General features: G+C 46.3%; 1 protein-coding gene across 1 annotated transcript in view; it reads right to left on the bottom strand.

The window, feature by feature from the left end:
• Nucleotides 1-3422: 3422 nt before the first annotated feature.
• nup155 (nucleoporin 155) overlaps nt 3423-13432 on the bottom strand; it is a 242618-nt gene continuing 232608 nt past the window's right edge. Inside the window, exon 34 of the mRNA XM_080189562.1 lies at nt 3423-4108. Within this exon, the coding sequence (XP_080045688.1) occupies nt 3970-4108 (139 nt within the window). The 3' untranslated portion in view covers nt 3423-3969. The remainder of the gene's footprint in view (nt 4109-13432) is intronic.

The raw sequence follows: 13432 nt of genomic DNA, 5'->3' as shown, positions 1-13432 counted from the left end.
CCTCAACTCCGTTCTAAACCGCCCCCCCTTTATCTTGAGGCTGTGCCCCCTAGTCCTACTGTCTTTTTTCAGTGGGAAGAGTCTCTCCACCTCTATCCTATCCATCCCATTCATCATCTTATACGTCTCAATGAGATCTCCCCTCATTCTTCTAAACTCCAATGAGTACAAGCCTAGTTTATTCAGCCTCTCCTCATAGTTCAACCCCCTCAACTCCGGTATCAGCCTAGTAAACCTCCTCTGCACTCCCTCCAAGGCCAAAATATCCTTGCGCAGGTGCGGCGCCCAAAACTGCACACAGTACTCCAGCTGCAGCCTCATCAATGCCCTATACAGCTGCAGCAAGACCTCCCTACTTTTATATTCAATCCCCCTCGCTATGAAGGCCAGCATCCCATTCGTCTTCCTGACCACCTGCTGCACCTGCAAGCTGGGTTTTTGCGACTCATGCACAAGCACCCCGAGGTCCCTCTGCACCGTCGCCTGCTGCAGTTTTTCGCCACGTAAGTAATAGTCCTTCCTACCAAAGTGGACCACCTCACACTTGCCAACATTAAATTCCATTTGCCATTTCCTGGCCCATTCGCCCAGCCTATCTAGATCCTTTTGCAGACTCTCCACACCCTCCGCACAATTTGCCGTTCCCCCAATCTTGGTGTCATCCGCAAATTTCGACACCCTACACTCGGTTCCCTCCTCCAGATCATCTATATAAATGGTAAAAAGCTGAGGCCCCAGCACCGACCCCTGGGGCACTCCACTAGTCACCAACCGCCAATCCGAATAGCACCTGTTGACCCCCACTCTCTGCCTCCTATTTGACAACCAATCCTCTATCCACGCTAACACCCTACCCCCAACTCCAAGTCCCCTGACCTTCTGCAATAACCTCTTATGAGGTACTTTGTCAAACGCCTTCTGAAAATCCAGAAAGACCACATCCACCGGCTCTCCTCTATCGACCGCCCGAGACACATCCTCATAGAACTCCAGTAAATTTAAGAACATAAGAACATAAGAAATAGGAGCAGGAGTAGGCCATCTAGCCCTTCGAGCCTGCCCCGCCATTCAATAAGATCATGGCTGATCTGTTGTGGCTCAGTTCCACTTTCCCGCCCTCTCCCCATAACCCTTAATCCCCTCTCTTATCAAGAACCCATCAACCCGCTTCTTAAAAATATTTAGCGAGGCAGCCTCCACCACTTCAACGGGCAGAGAATTCCAGAGATTCACCACCCTTTGAGTGAAGAAGTTCCTCCTCAACTCCGTTCTAAACCGCCTCCCCTTTATCTTGAGGTGCCCCCTAGTCCTACTGTCTTTTTTGAGCGGGAAGAGTCTCTCCACCTCTATCCTATCCATCCCATTCATCATCTTATATGTCTCAATGAGATCTCCCCTCATTCTTCTAAACTCTAACGAGTACAAGCCTAGTTTATTCAGCCTCTCCTCATAGCTCAATCCCCTCAACTCCGGTATCAGCCTAGTAAACCTCCTCTGCACTCCCTCCAGGGCCAAAATATCCTTGCGCAGGTGCGGCGCCCAAAACTGCACACAGTACTCCAGCTGCGGCCTCACCAATGCCCTATACAGCTGCAGCAAGACCTCCCTACTTTTATATTCAATCCCCCTTGCTATGAAGGCCAGCATCCCATTCGCCTTCCTGACCACCTGCTGCACCTGTCAGACACGACTTCCCTTTAATGAAACCGTGCTGCGTCTGCTCTATCAAGCAATTCCTCTCAAGATGCCTCGCAATTTCCTCCTTAATGACGGATTCTAACATTTTACCTACCACAGACGTTAAACTAACCGGCCTATAATTCCCCGCCTTTTGCCTGGCACCCTTCTTAAACAACGGCGTAACATTAGCCGTTTTCCAATCTTCAGGCACTTCCCCGGAATCCAGCGATGTCTGGAAAATAACCAGCAATGCATCCACTATCACCTCCGCCATTTCTTATATGGATTCTCAGAGGCTATTTCCCAAGGCTGAAATGGTCGCTACGAGAGGACACACATTTAGGGTGCTGGGGAATAGGTACAGAGGAGATAGCAGGGATAAGTTTTTCACTTAGAGGGTGGTGGGTGAGTGGAATCGGCTACCGTCGGTGGTGGTGGTGGAGGTGAACTTGTTGGGGTCTTTTAAGAGACTTCTGGATGAGTACACAGGACTTAATAGGATTGAGAGTTATAGATAGGCCTGGTAGGTAGGGATATAATCAGCGCAACTTGTGGGCCGAAGGACCTGTTTATGCTGTAGTGTTCTATGTTCATCGTGATGAGGACCATCAGACGATGCAGCAGGATACAGATCGGTTGGAGACTTGGGTGGAGAAATGGCTGATGGAGTTTAATCCGGACAAATGCGAGGTAACGCATTTTGGAAGGTCTAATACAGATAGGAAATATACAGTAAATGTCAGAACCCTTAAGAGTATTGATAGGCAATCACAGATCACTGAAAGTGGCAATGCAAGTGGAGCAGGTAGTCAAGCAGGCATACAGCATGCTTGCCTTCATCAGCCGGGGCACTGAGTTTAAAAATCGGCCAGTCACGTTGCAGCTTTCTAGAAGCTTTGTTCGGCCGCACTTGGAATATAGTGTTCAATTCTGGTTGCTGCACTGCCAGAAAGATGTGGAGCCTTTGCAGAGGTACAGAAAATATTTACCAGGATGTTGTCTGGTATGGAGGGCATTAGCTATGAAGAGAGATTCGGGAAACTTGGTTTGTTCTCACTGGAGTGACAGAGGTTGAGAGGCGACCTGATAGAAGTCTACAAGATTATGAGGGGCATGGACAGAGTGGATAGTCAGAAGCTTTTTCCCAGGGTGGAAGAGTCAATTACTAGGGGGCACAGGTTTAAGGTGTGAGGGGCAAGTTTTTTTACACAGAGAATGGTCAGTGCCTGGAACTCGCTGCCAGGCAAGGTAATGGAAGCGGATCCGATAGTGACTTTTAAGGGGTGTCTTGACAAATACATGAATAAGATGGGAATAGAGGGATATGGTCCCCAGAAGTGTAGGGGATTTTAGTTCAGTCAGGCAGCATGATCAGTTCAGGCTTGGAGGGCCAAAGGGCCTGTTCCTGTCATTTTCTTTGCTCTTGTTCCACACTGTTCCTATCAAACACTCCCAGGACAGGTACAGCACAGAGTCAGGTATGGGATAAAGCTCCCTCTACACTGTCCCCATCAAACATGCTAAAGCAGCATATTGGTTTGGCAGATGTTGTTAGCCCCATATCATTGCTTGGACAGCAATATGTCTTCCCTTGATAGTAAGAAAAAACACTGTGCAGTATTTAAACATAAATTCAGTGTGAGCATCTCCGTATCTGGAAGCTTGACTGTGAGTGACCCCTTGCGCTGGAATCTGCCAATGTGATTAATGTGGTTAAAATCAAACATTGCCAACCCCACATCTCAAATTATCCAAGTTACACTTTTATTCAATTTCCTTTCTGGAAAGTTCTTTACAATGAGAAAAAACATTTTATATCAATTACATAAAAACAAGTGTATTGGGATTCTTGCACAGAATATTCTCCCTGATTCAGTCCCACATAGGGCAGAGTTGGGGGTGTCTAATCTGATGACTTTTTTCCTCTGAAGAATTCTCAAACGTATCGATGGAACAAGATGCCACGTTCGGGGCTCCAAGTCAAATCACTGATGTCAAGTTCTCTCATTCCAGAGGACCCGCTGAGTACCACAGACACTTGCCAAGTGTAGCCAATGTGCCGTGACTGAATCCCACAGTAAGTTTACTGGAAATCTCAGCAACCCCTTCAGTTCAATTGCTGGAAGATAAATAGAAACGATGTGGAAGGCCCATCACTAACAGAATGACAGAGATGAGCTACAGAGCAGTGGAAAACACCGTGTGGATCACAGTACCATGGAGACAGCAGCAATATTCTGCCACATCTCTCATTGAGAGTCTGGAGGGTACAGACACGCAGAAAGACGGTCAGTGCAGGCGGTCCAGTTTTGCCTGCAGTGATTTGAAATTTCCAATTGTTGTCTGTAAGCTGCTGGTAGGACTCATAGACTGAAGTTCAACAAGGAATCGGCCAATTGCATCCAGGCAGCTGTTGGTGAATCGCCGTCTGAAACAGAAAAAATATTCTCAAGTGTCATAGAAACATAGAAAATAGGAGCAGGAGGCCATTTGGCCCTTTGAGCCTGTTGCGCCATTCATTGTGATCATCCAACTCAATAGCCTGATCCCCCCCTACCTGTCAATTTGATTCCTTTTGCCCCAAGTGTTTGACAGCCAATCACCATGCCCACAGCCCCTGGCCAATCACCAATCAAAGCTGCTAGCCAATCAGTGGACAAAGAGCCATTGGCCTATCACTCCATCTGGGGCAGTTGGTATTTAATCCTGACAAGTGGGAGGTGATGCACTTTGGAAGAAGGAACAAGATGAGAGAGTATTTAATGAATGACAGGACACTGGGAAGCTCAGAGGGATCTTGGGGTAATTATTCACTGATCCCTGAAGTTGGCAGAGCAGGTGAATAGGGGAGTTAAGAAGGCAGATGGGATACTTGCTTTTATCAGCTGTGGTACAGAGTATAAGAGCCAGGAGGACAAAGCATTGGTGAGGCCACAGCTAATCACTAGTTCACTAATGTCCTTTAGGGAAGGAAATCTGCCATCCTTACCTGGTCTGGCCCAAATGTGACTCCAGAGCCACAACAATGTAGTTGATTCCCAACTGCCCTCTGAACAAGAGCAATTAGGTATGGGCAATAATTGCTGGCCAGCCAGTGATGGCCATGTCCCATGGATGAATAAACAAAAGAATAAAATAGCGTGTACAGGTTTGCTCTTCTCATTCTAAGAAGGATGTGACAGCACTCGAGGGGGTACAGAGAACATTCACCAGGATGTTGTCTGGGATGGAGCATTTGAGCTATAAGGAGAGACTAGATAGGCTTGGGTTGTGATGTTGAGATGCTAGCGTTGGGCTGGGGTGGATGAAGGAGCAGTGCTCCGAAAGCTTGTGAATCCAAGTAAACCTGCTGGACTTTAACCTGATGTTTTGAGACTTCTTAAAGAAAAGTACCGCACAAGAACAGGCCATTCGGCCCTTCAAGCCCAGGCCAATCATGATGCCCTAACTAAACTAAAAAAAACTTCTGCCTTTACTCAGTCCGTAACCCTCCATTCCCTTCCTATTCATGTATCCATCCAGATGCCTCTCAAATGTTGCTGATGTGCCTGCTTCCACCACCATCTCTGGCAGATCGTTGCAGGCACCCCCCACATCATGTGTGGAAAAACTTCCGCCGCATATCTCCCTTAAACTTTCCTCCTATAACCTTGAACCTATGCCCCCTTGTAATTGACACTTTCACCCTGGGAAGAAGCCTCTGACTATCCACCTTGTCTATGCAAAGAACAGAACAGCACAGGAAGAGGCTCTTTGGCCCTCCAAGACTGTGCCGATCACCTTGTCCTATCAAGACCTATCCCTGTTTGTTCATGTGTCTATCCAGATAAGTCTTAAATGTCGCTAACTTTTCTGCCTCAACCACCTCAATTGCAGTGCATTCCAGGCTGCCACCCCACTCTGTGTAAAAAAAGTTTCCTTGCACATCTCCACTGAACCTTTCTCCCTTATCTTGAACTTGTGTCCCTTTGTAATTGTCATTTCTGCCTTGGGAAAAAGCTTTCAACTGTTCACCCTATCCATACCCCTCATAATTTTATAAACTTCTATCAGGTCGTCCCTCAGCCTCTGTCTTTCCAAGGAGAATAATCCCAGTTTATTCAATCTCTCCTCAGCTAATATCCTCCATACCAGGCAACATCCTGGTAAACTCTTTCTGCACTCTCTCCAAAACCTCCACATTCTTCTGGTAGTGTGGTGACCAGAATTGGACATAGTATTCAAAATGTGGCCTAACCAACGTTTTATACAACTGTAACATAATTCGCCAACTTTTATACTCGATGCCCCGTCTGCCATTCATTATGATCATGACTGAGCATCCAACTCAACAGCCTAATCCTGCTTCTTCTCCATAACCTTTGATCCCATTCACCTCAAGTGCTATATCCAGCTGCCTCTTGAATGCATTAAATGTTTTGGCATCAACAACTTCCTATGGTAATGAATTCCACAGGATTCATTTAAGGATCCGTGGATCTGTTTTCCCAGATCTCTCTCTGTGTCTATGCTCCTGATGGTTCTGCCATTTATTTTGTAGCTCCCACTTGAATTGGATCTACCAAAATGCATCATCCTGCATTTGTCCAGATTAAATTCCATCTGCTGTTTCTCCACCCCGTTTTTCAGCCTATCCATATCCTGCCGTATTCCTTGACAATCTTCATCACTATCTGCAACTCCACCAATCTTAGAATCATCCCCAAACTTGCTAGTCAGACCAGTAACGTTTTCTTCCAAGTCATTTATACATACTACAAACAGCAGAGGTCCTAGCACTGATCTCTAGGGAAACCACGAGTTACAGATCTCCACCAGAAAAACACTCTTCCACCACTACCCTCTGTCTTCTATAGCTAAACACACTAAAAAGTCTCACAACACCAGGTTAAAGTCCAACAGGTTTATTTGGTAGCAGGAGCCACTAGCTTTCAGAGCGCTGCTTCTTCATCAGGTGAGTGGGAGTTCTGTTCACAAACAAGGCATATAAAAGCTCAAACTCAATTTACAAAATAATGGTTGGAATGTGAGTCTTCACAGGTAATCAAGTCTTAAAGGTACAGACAATGTGAGTGGCAAGAGGGTTAAGCACAGGTTAAAGAGATGTGTATTGTCTCCAGCTAGGACAGTTAGTGAGATTTTGCAAGCCCAGGCAAGTCGTGGGGATTACAGATAGAGTCATAAAGATTTACAGCATGGAAACAGGCCCTTCAGCCCAACTTGTCTACGCTGCCCTTTTTATTAATCTCTGAAGCTAGCCCCAATTGCCCGCATTTGGCCCATATCCCTCTATACCAATTTTACCCATGTAACTGTCGAAATGCTTTTTAAAAGACAAAATTGTACCCTCTCCTACTACTACCGCTGCCAACTTGTTCCAGATACCAGCCTCTGTGTGAAAAAATTGCTGCTCTGAACACTTTTGTATCTCTCCCCTTCCACCTTAAACCTATGCCCTCTAGTTTTAGACACCCCTACCTTTGGGGAAACGATATTGACTATCGAGCTGATCTATGCCCTTCATCATTTTACAGACCTCTATAAGATCACCCCTCAGCCTTGTACACTCCAGAGAAAAAAGTCCCAGATATAGTGTGACATGAACCTAAGATCCTGGTTGAGGCCATCCTCGCGTGTGCGGAACTTGGCTATCAGTCTCTGTTCAGTGATTCTGCGCTGTCGTGTGTCGTGAAGGCCGTCTTGGAGAATGCTTACCTGAAGCTCAGAGGCTGAATGCTTGTGACCGCTTCTATGGCTAAGTCAGTTCTGAAGCCATCTAGCTAGTTCACCCCTGATACCAAATGATTTAATCTTTTGTAAGAGCTTGCCATGAGGGACCTTGTCAAATTCCTTACTAAAGTCCACGCAGGCAACATCCCCAGCCTTCCCATATCAATCATTTTTGTCACCTCCTCAAAAAAAAATCAGTTAAATTAGTAAGTCATGACCTCCCTTGCAGAAAACCATGCTATCTGTCGCTAATAAGACCTATCCCTAAGAATCTTCTCCAACAATTTCACTGTCACTGACATCAAGCTCAGTGGCCTTTAGTTACCCAGGTTATCCTTGCTACCCTTCTTAAATAACAGGACAACACTGGCTATCCTCCAATGCCTCTCAAGTTTGTAGACCCCTATCAGGTCTCCCCTCAGTCTCCATCCTTCCAGTGAAACAATCCCAGTTTATTCAACCTCTTCTCATAGCCAACAGTCTTGAGACCAGGCAACAGCCTGGTGAAGCTTCTTTGCGCTCTTGCCAAAGTTTCCACGTCCTTCTGGTAGCGCAGTGACCAGAACTGCACGCAATACTCCAAATGTGGCCTGATCAAGATTTTATATAGCTTCAACATGATTTCCCAACTCTTCTACTATTAGATAGGTTTGGATTGTTTTCATTAAATCAGCCTCGCAAGTAGAGAATGTGGTCAAGAAGGCGTATGGTGTACTGGCCTTCATTAATCGAGGGATTGAGTTTAGGAGTCGGGAGGTAATGCTGCAACTTTATAAGACCCTTGTCAGACCCCACTTGGAGTACTGTGCGCAGTTCTGGTCGCCTCACTACAGGAAGGATGTGGAAGCTATTGAGAGGGTGCAGAGGAGATTTACAAGGATGTTGCCTGGATTGGGAGGCATGCCTTATGAAGATAGGTTGAGGAAGCTAGGTCTCTACTCCCTGGAGAGACGAAGATTGAGAGGCGACCTGATAGAAGTTTATAAAATGTTGAGAGGAATAGATAGGGTGGATTCTCGGAGGCTATTTCCCAGGGCTGAAATGGTCGCTACGAGAGGACACAGGTTTAAGGTGCTGGGGAGCAAGTACAGAGGAGATGTCAGGGGTAAGTTTTTCACTCAGAGGGTGGGGGTGAGTGGGTGGAATTGGCTGCCGTCGGTGGTGGTAGATGCGAACTCGCTGGGATCTTTAAAGAGACTCCTGGATGAGTGCATGGGATTTAATGGGATTGAGAGTTATAGATAGGCCTGGTAGGTATGGATATGATCAGCACAACTTGTGGGCCGAAGGGCCTGTTTGTGCTGTAGTTTTCTATGTTCTATTACAAAAAAGGCTGAAGGGGAACATGATTAGAGTCATAGAGGTTTACAGCATGGAAACATGCCCTTCGACCCAATTTGTCCATGCGCCCTTTCTTCTTTAGAAACCTTTAAGCTAGCCGCAGTTGTCCACATTGGGCTCGTATCCCTCTATACCAACATATCCATGTAACTGTCTAAATGCTTTTTAAAAGACAAAATTGTACCCACCTCCACTACTGCCTCTGGCAGCTTGTTCCAGACACTCACCACCCTCTGTGTGAAAAAATTGCCCCTCTGGACACTTTTGTATCTCTCCCCTCTCACCTTTAACCTATGACCTCTAGTTTTAGACCCTCCCTACCTTTGGGAAAAGATATTGACTATCTAGCTGATCAATGCCCCTCATTATTTTATAGACCTCTATAAGATCACCCCTCAGCCTTCTATGCTCCAGAGAAAAAAGTCCCAGTCTATCCAGCCTGCCCGTATAACTCAATCCATCAAGTCCCGGTAACATTCTAGTAAATCTTTTCTGCACTCTTTCTAGTTCAATAACATCCTTCCTATAATAGGGTGACCAGAACTGCACACAGTATTCCAAGTGTGGCCTTACCAATGTCTTATACAACTTCAACAAGACGTCCCAATTCCTGTATTCAATGTTCTGACTGATGAAACCAAGCATGCTGAATGCCTTCTTCACCACTCTGTCCACCTGTGACTCCACTTTCCAGGAGCTATGAACATGTACCCCTAGATCTCTTTGTTCTGTAACTCTCCCCAACATTCTACCATTAACTGAGTAAGTCCTGCCCTGGTTCAATCTACCAAAATGCATCACCTCGCATTTGTCTAAATTAAACTCATCTGCCATTCATCAGCCCACTGGCCCAACTGATCAAGAACAAAAGAATAAAGAACAGTACAGCACAGGAAACAGGCCCTTCGGCCCTCCAAGCCTGCACCGCTCATGCTTCCAACTAGACCATCCGTTTACATCCCTCCATTCCCAGTCTGCTCATGTGACTATCTAGATAAGTCTTAAACGATCTCAGCATGTCTGCCTCTACCACCTTGCTTGGCAGTGCATTCCAGGACCCCACCACTCTCTGTGTAAAATATGTCCCTCTGACATCTGTGTTAAACCTTGCCCCCCTCACCTTGAACCTGTGACCCCTTGTGTTCGTCACCTCGACCTGGGAAAAAGTTTCCCACTGTTTGCCCTATCTATGTCCTTCACAATTTTATATACCTCTATTAGGTCAGCCCTCATCCTCTGTCTTTCCAGGGAGAACAACCCCAGTTTACCCAATCTCTCCTCATAGCTAAGACCATCCATACCAGGCAACATCCTGGTAAACCTTTTCTGTACTCTCTCCAAAGCCTCCATGTCGTTCTGGTAGTGTGGCGACCAGAACTGGACGCAGTATTCCAAATGTGGCCTAACCAACGTTCTATACAGCTACAACATCATACGCCAAGTTTTATACTCTATGCCCCGTCCTATAAAGGCAAGCATGCCATATACCTTCTTCACCACCTTCTCCAGCTGTGCTGCCACTTTTAAGGATTGTGGACCTGCACACCCAGGTCCCTCTGTGTGTCTATACTCCTGATGGTTCTGCCATTTATTGTATAGCTCCCCCCTACATTAGTTCTTCCAAAATGCATCACTTCGCATTTATCTGGATTAAATTCCATCTGCCATTTCTCTGCCCAATTTTGCAGCCTATTTATATCCTGCTGTATTCTCTGATAACGTTCATCGCTATCCGCAAGTCCAGCCATCTTTGTGTCGCCCGCAAACTTACTGATCACACCAGTTACACCTTCTCCCAAATCGTTTATATATATCACAAACAGCAGAGGTCCCAGTACAGAGCCCTACAGATCACCACTAGTCACAGACCTCCAGCCAGAAAAAGACTGCTACCCTCTGTCTTCTATGGCCAAGCCAGTTCTCCACCCATCTAGCTAGCTCTCCTTTTTTCCCATGAGATTGAACCTTTTGCACCAACCTGCCATGAGGGACTTTGTCAAACGCTTTACTAAAATCCATATAGACGACATCCACGGCCCTTCCCTCGCTAATCGTTTGTCACCTCCTCAAAAAACTCAACCAAATTTGAGAGGCATGACCTCCCTCTTACAAAACCATGCTGTCTATCATTAATGAGATCATTCCGTTCTAAACGTGCATATATCCTATCTCTAAGAATCCATTCCAACAATTCCCCTACCACAGACGTCAAGCTCACCGGCCTATAATTACCTGGGTTATCCTTGCTACTCTTCTTAAATAACGGGACCACATTTGCTATCCTCCAATCCTCTGGGACCTCACTTGTGTCCAGTGAAGAGACAAAGATTTCTGTTAGAGGCCCAGCAATTTCATCTCTTGTCTCCCTGAGCAGTCTAGGATAGATGCCATCAGGCCCTGGGAATTTGTCAGTCTTAATGTTCCCTAGAAAACCTAATACTTCCTCCCTTGTAATAGAGATTTTCTCTAACGGGTCAACACACCTCTCCGAGACACTCCCAATCAACACATCCCTCTCCTTTGTGAATACTGGTGCGAAGTATTCATTTAGGATCTCCCCTGTTCCCTTGGGCTCTAAGCATAATTACAAAGAAGAACAAAGACAAAGAACAACCCAGCATGGGAAACAGGCCCTTCGGCCCAACGAGCCCGCACTGCCATCTTAACGAAGCATTTTCCTACACCTACCCTGGCCCGTGTGTATGCGTATGGTACCCCCATCCCCTCCTTTGTCCCTGAGAGGTCCAATTTTTTCCCTGACAACTCTTTTGTTCCTAATGTATGAATAAAATGCCTTAGGATTCTCCTTAATCTTGTCTGCCAAGGACATTTCATGACCCCTTTTTGCCCTTCTAACTCCCCCATTTGAGTTCTTTTTTACTTTCTCTGAATTCTTCCAGTGCTCCATCTGTTTGTAGCTGCCTGCACCTAACGTATGCCTCTCTTTTCTTTTTGATCAGAGCCTCAGTTTCCCTGGTTATCCACAGCTCTTTAATCCTACCTTTCCTATCCTTCCTTTTTTATAGGCACATGCCTGTCCTGCAGGCCTATCAACTGCCCCTTAAAAGACTCCCACATGCCAGATGTAGATTTACCCTTGAACAGCCTCTCCCAATCAACAGCCACCAATTCCTGCCAGATCCAGCTATTGTTAGCCTTTCCCCAATTCAGCACCTTACCCATCTTTTTCCATTACTATCCTAAAGTTTACAGAATTGTGATCACTATTTGCTACATGTTCCCCTACTGAAACTTTGAAAACCTGACCGGGCTCATTCCCCAATACTAGGTCCAGTTTAGGCCCCTCTCTAGTTGGGCTATCTACATACTGTTCCAAAGAACCTTCCTGTACGCATTTTATAAATTCTTCCCCGTCCAGGCTCCTAGCCCTAAGCACTTTCCAGTCTATACCAGGGAAATTAAAGTCTCCAACTACAACAACCCTATTTTTTTTGCACCTATCCAGAATCTCCTTACAAATCTGTTCCTTCACTTCCCGTTGGCTGTTGGGTAATAAGAACAGAAGAAATAGGAGCAGGAGTAGGCCATCTAGCTCTTCGAGCCTGCCCACCATTCAATAAGATCATGGCTGATCTGAAGTGGATCAGTTCCACTTTCCTGCTCTCTCCCCATAACCCTTAATTCCCTTGTCTATCAGAAACCTATCTACCCGTGACTTAAACATATTTAGCGAGGCAGCCTCCACCACTTCAACGGGCAGAGAATTCCAGAGATTCACCACCCTTTGAGTGAAGAAGTTCCTCCTCAACTCCGATCTAAACTGCTTCCCCCCTCCTTATCTTGAGGCTGTGCCCTCTAGTCCTGCTGTCCTTTCTAAGCGGGAAGAGTCTCTCTACCTCTACCCTATCGGTCCCCTTCATTATCTTATACGTCTCTATAAGATCCCCCCTCATCCTTCTAAACTCCAACGAATACAGACCCAGTCTATTTAGCCTCTCTTCATAGTCCAACCCCCTCATCCCCCAAAGATGTGCTTTTAGGCTGATTGATTGGGTACTAAAATTGTCCCTAAATTGGACCTCCCTGATCCTCGCACGTTAGGCGTAGACTAAAATCATGAATAGGACACTGAGATAGTAGGACGGCGGCGCGGGCTCGTTGGGCCGAAGGGCCTGTTTCCCGTGCTGTGTTGTTGTTGTTCTTTGTATCAGCCTAGTAAACCTCCTCTGCACTCCCTCCAAGGCCAAAATATCCTTGCGCAAGTGCGGCAATCAAAACTACACACAGTACTCCAGCTGCGGCCTCACCAGTGCCCTGTACAGTCGCAGCAAGACCTCCCTGCTTTTATATTCTATCCCCCTCGCTGTAAAGGCCAGCATCCCATTCGCCTTCTTGATCACCCGCTGCATCTGCAGACTGGGTTTTTGAGACTCATGCACAAGGACCCCCAGGTCCCTCTGCACCGTAGCATGCTGCAGCGTTTCGCCCTTTAAATAGTAATCCCTCCTACTATTATTTCTGCCATAGTGGATAACCTCACACTTGCTAACATTGTACTCCATCTGCCAGGTCCTCGCCCACTCGCTCAGCCTATCCAGATCCCTCTGCAGACTTTCCACACCCTCCGCGCGATTCGCTTTTCCACTTACCTTCGTGTCATCAGCAAATTTCGTCACCCTACACTCAGCCCCCTCCTCCAGATCATCTATATAAATGGTAA

This window comes from Carcharhinus amblyrhynchos, chromosome 5, assembly GCF_965287045.1.
Source record: "Carcharhinus amblyrhynchos chromosome 5, sCarAmb.v2.hapA, whole genome shotgun sequence".
NCBI lineage: Eukaryota > Metazoa > Chordata > Chondrichthyes > Carcharhiniformes > Carcharhinidae > Carcharhinus > Carcharhinus amblyrhynchos.
This window is presented reverse-complemented; position numbering and strand designations above follow the sequence as displayed.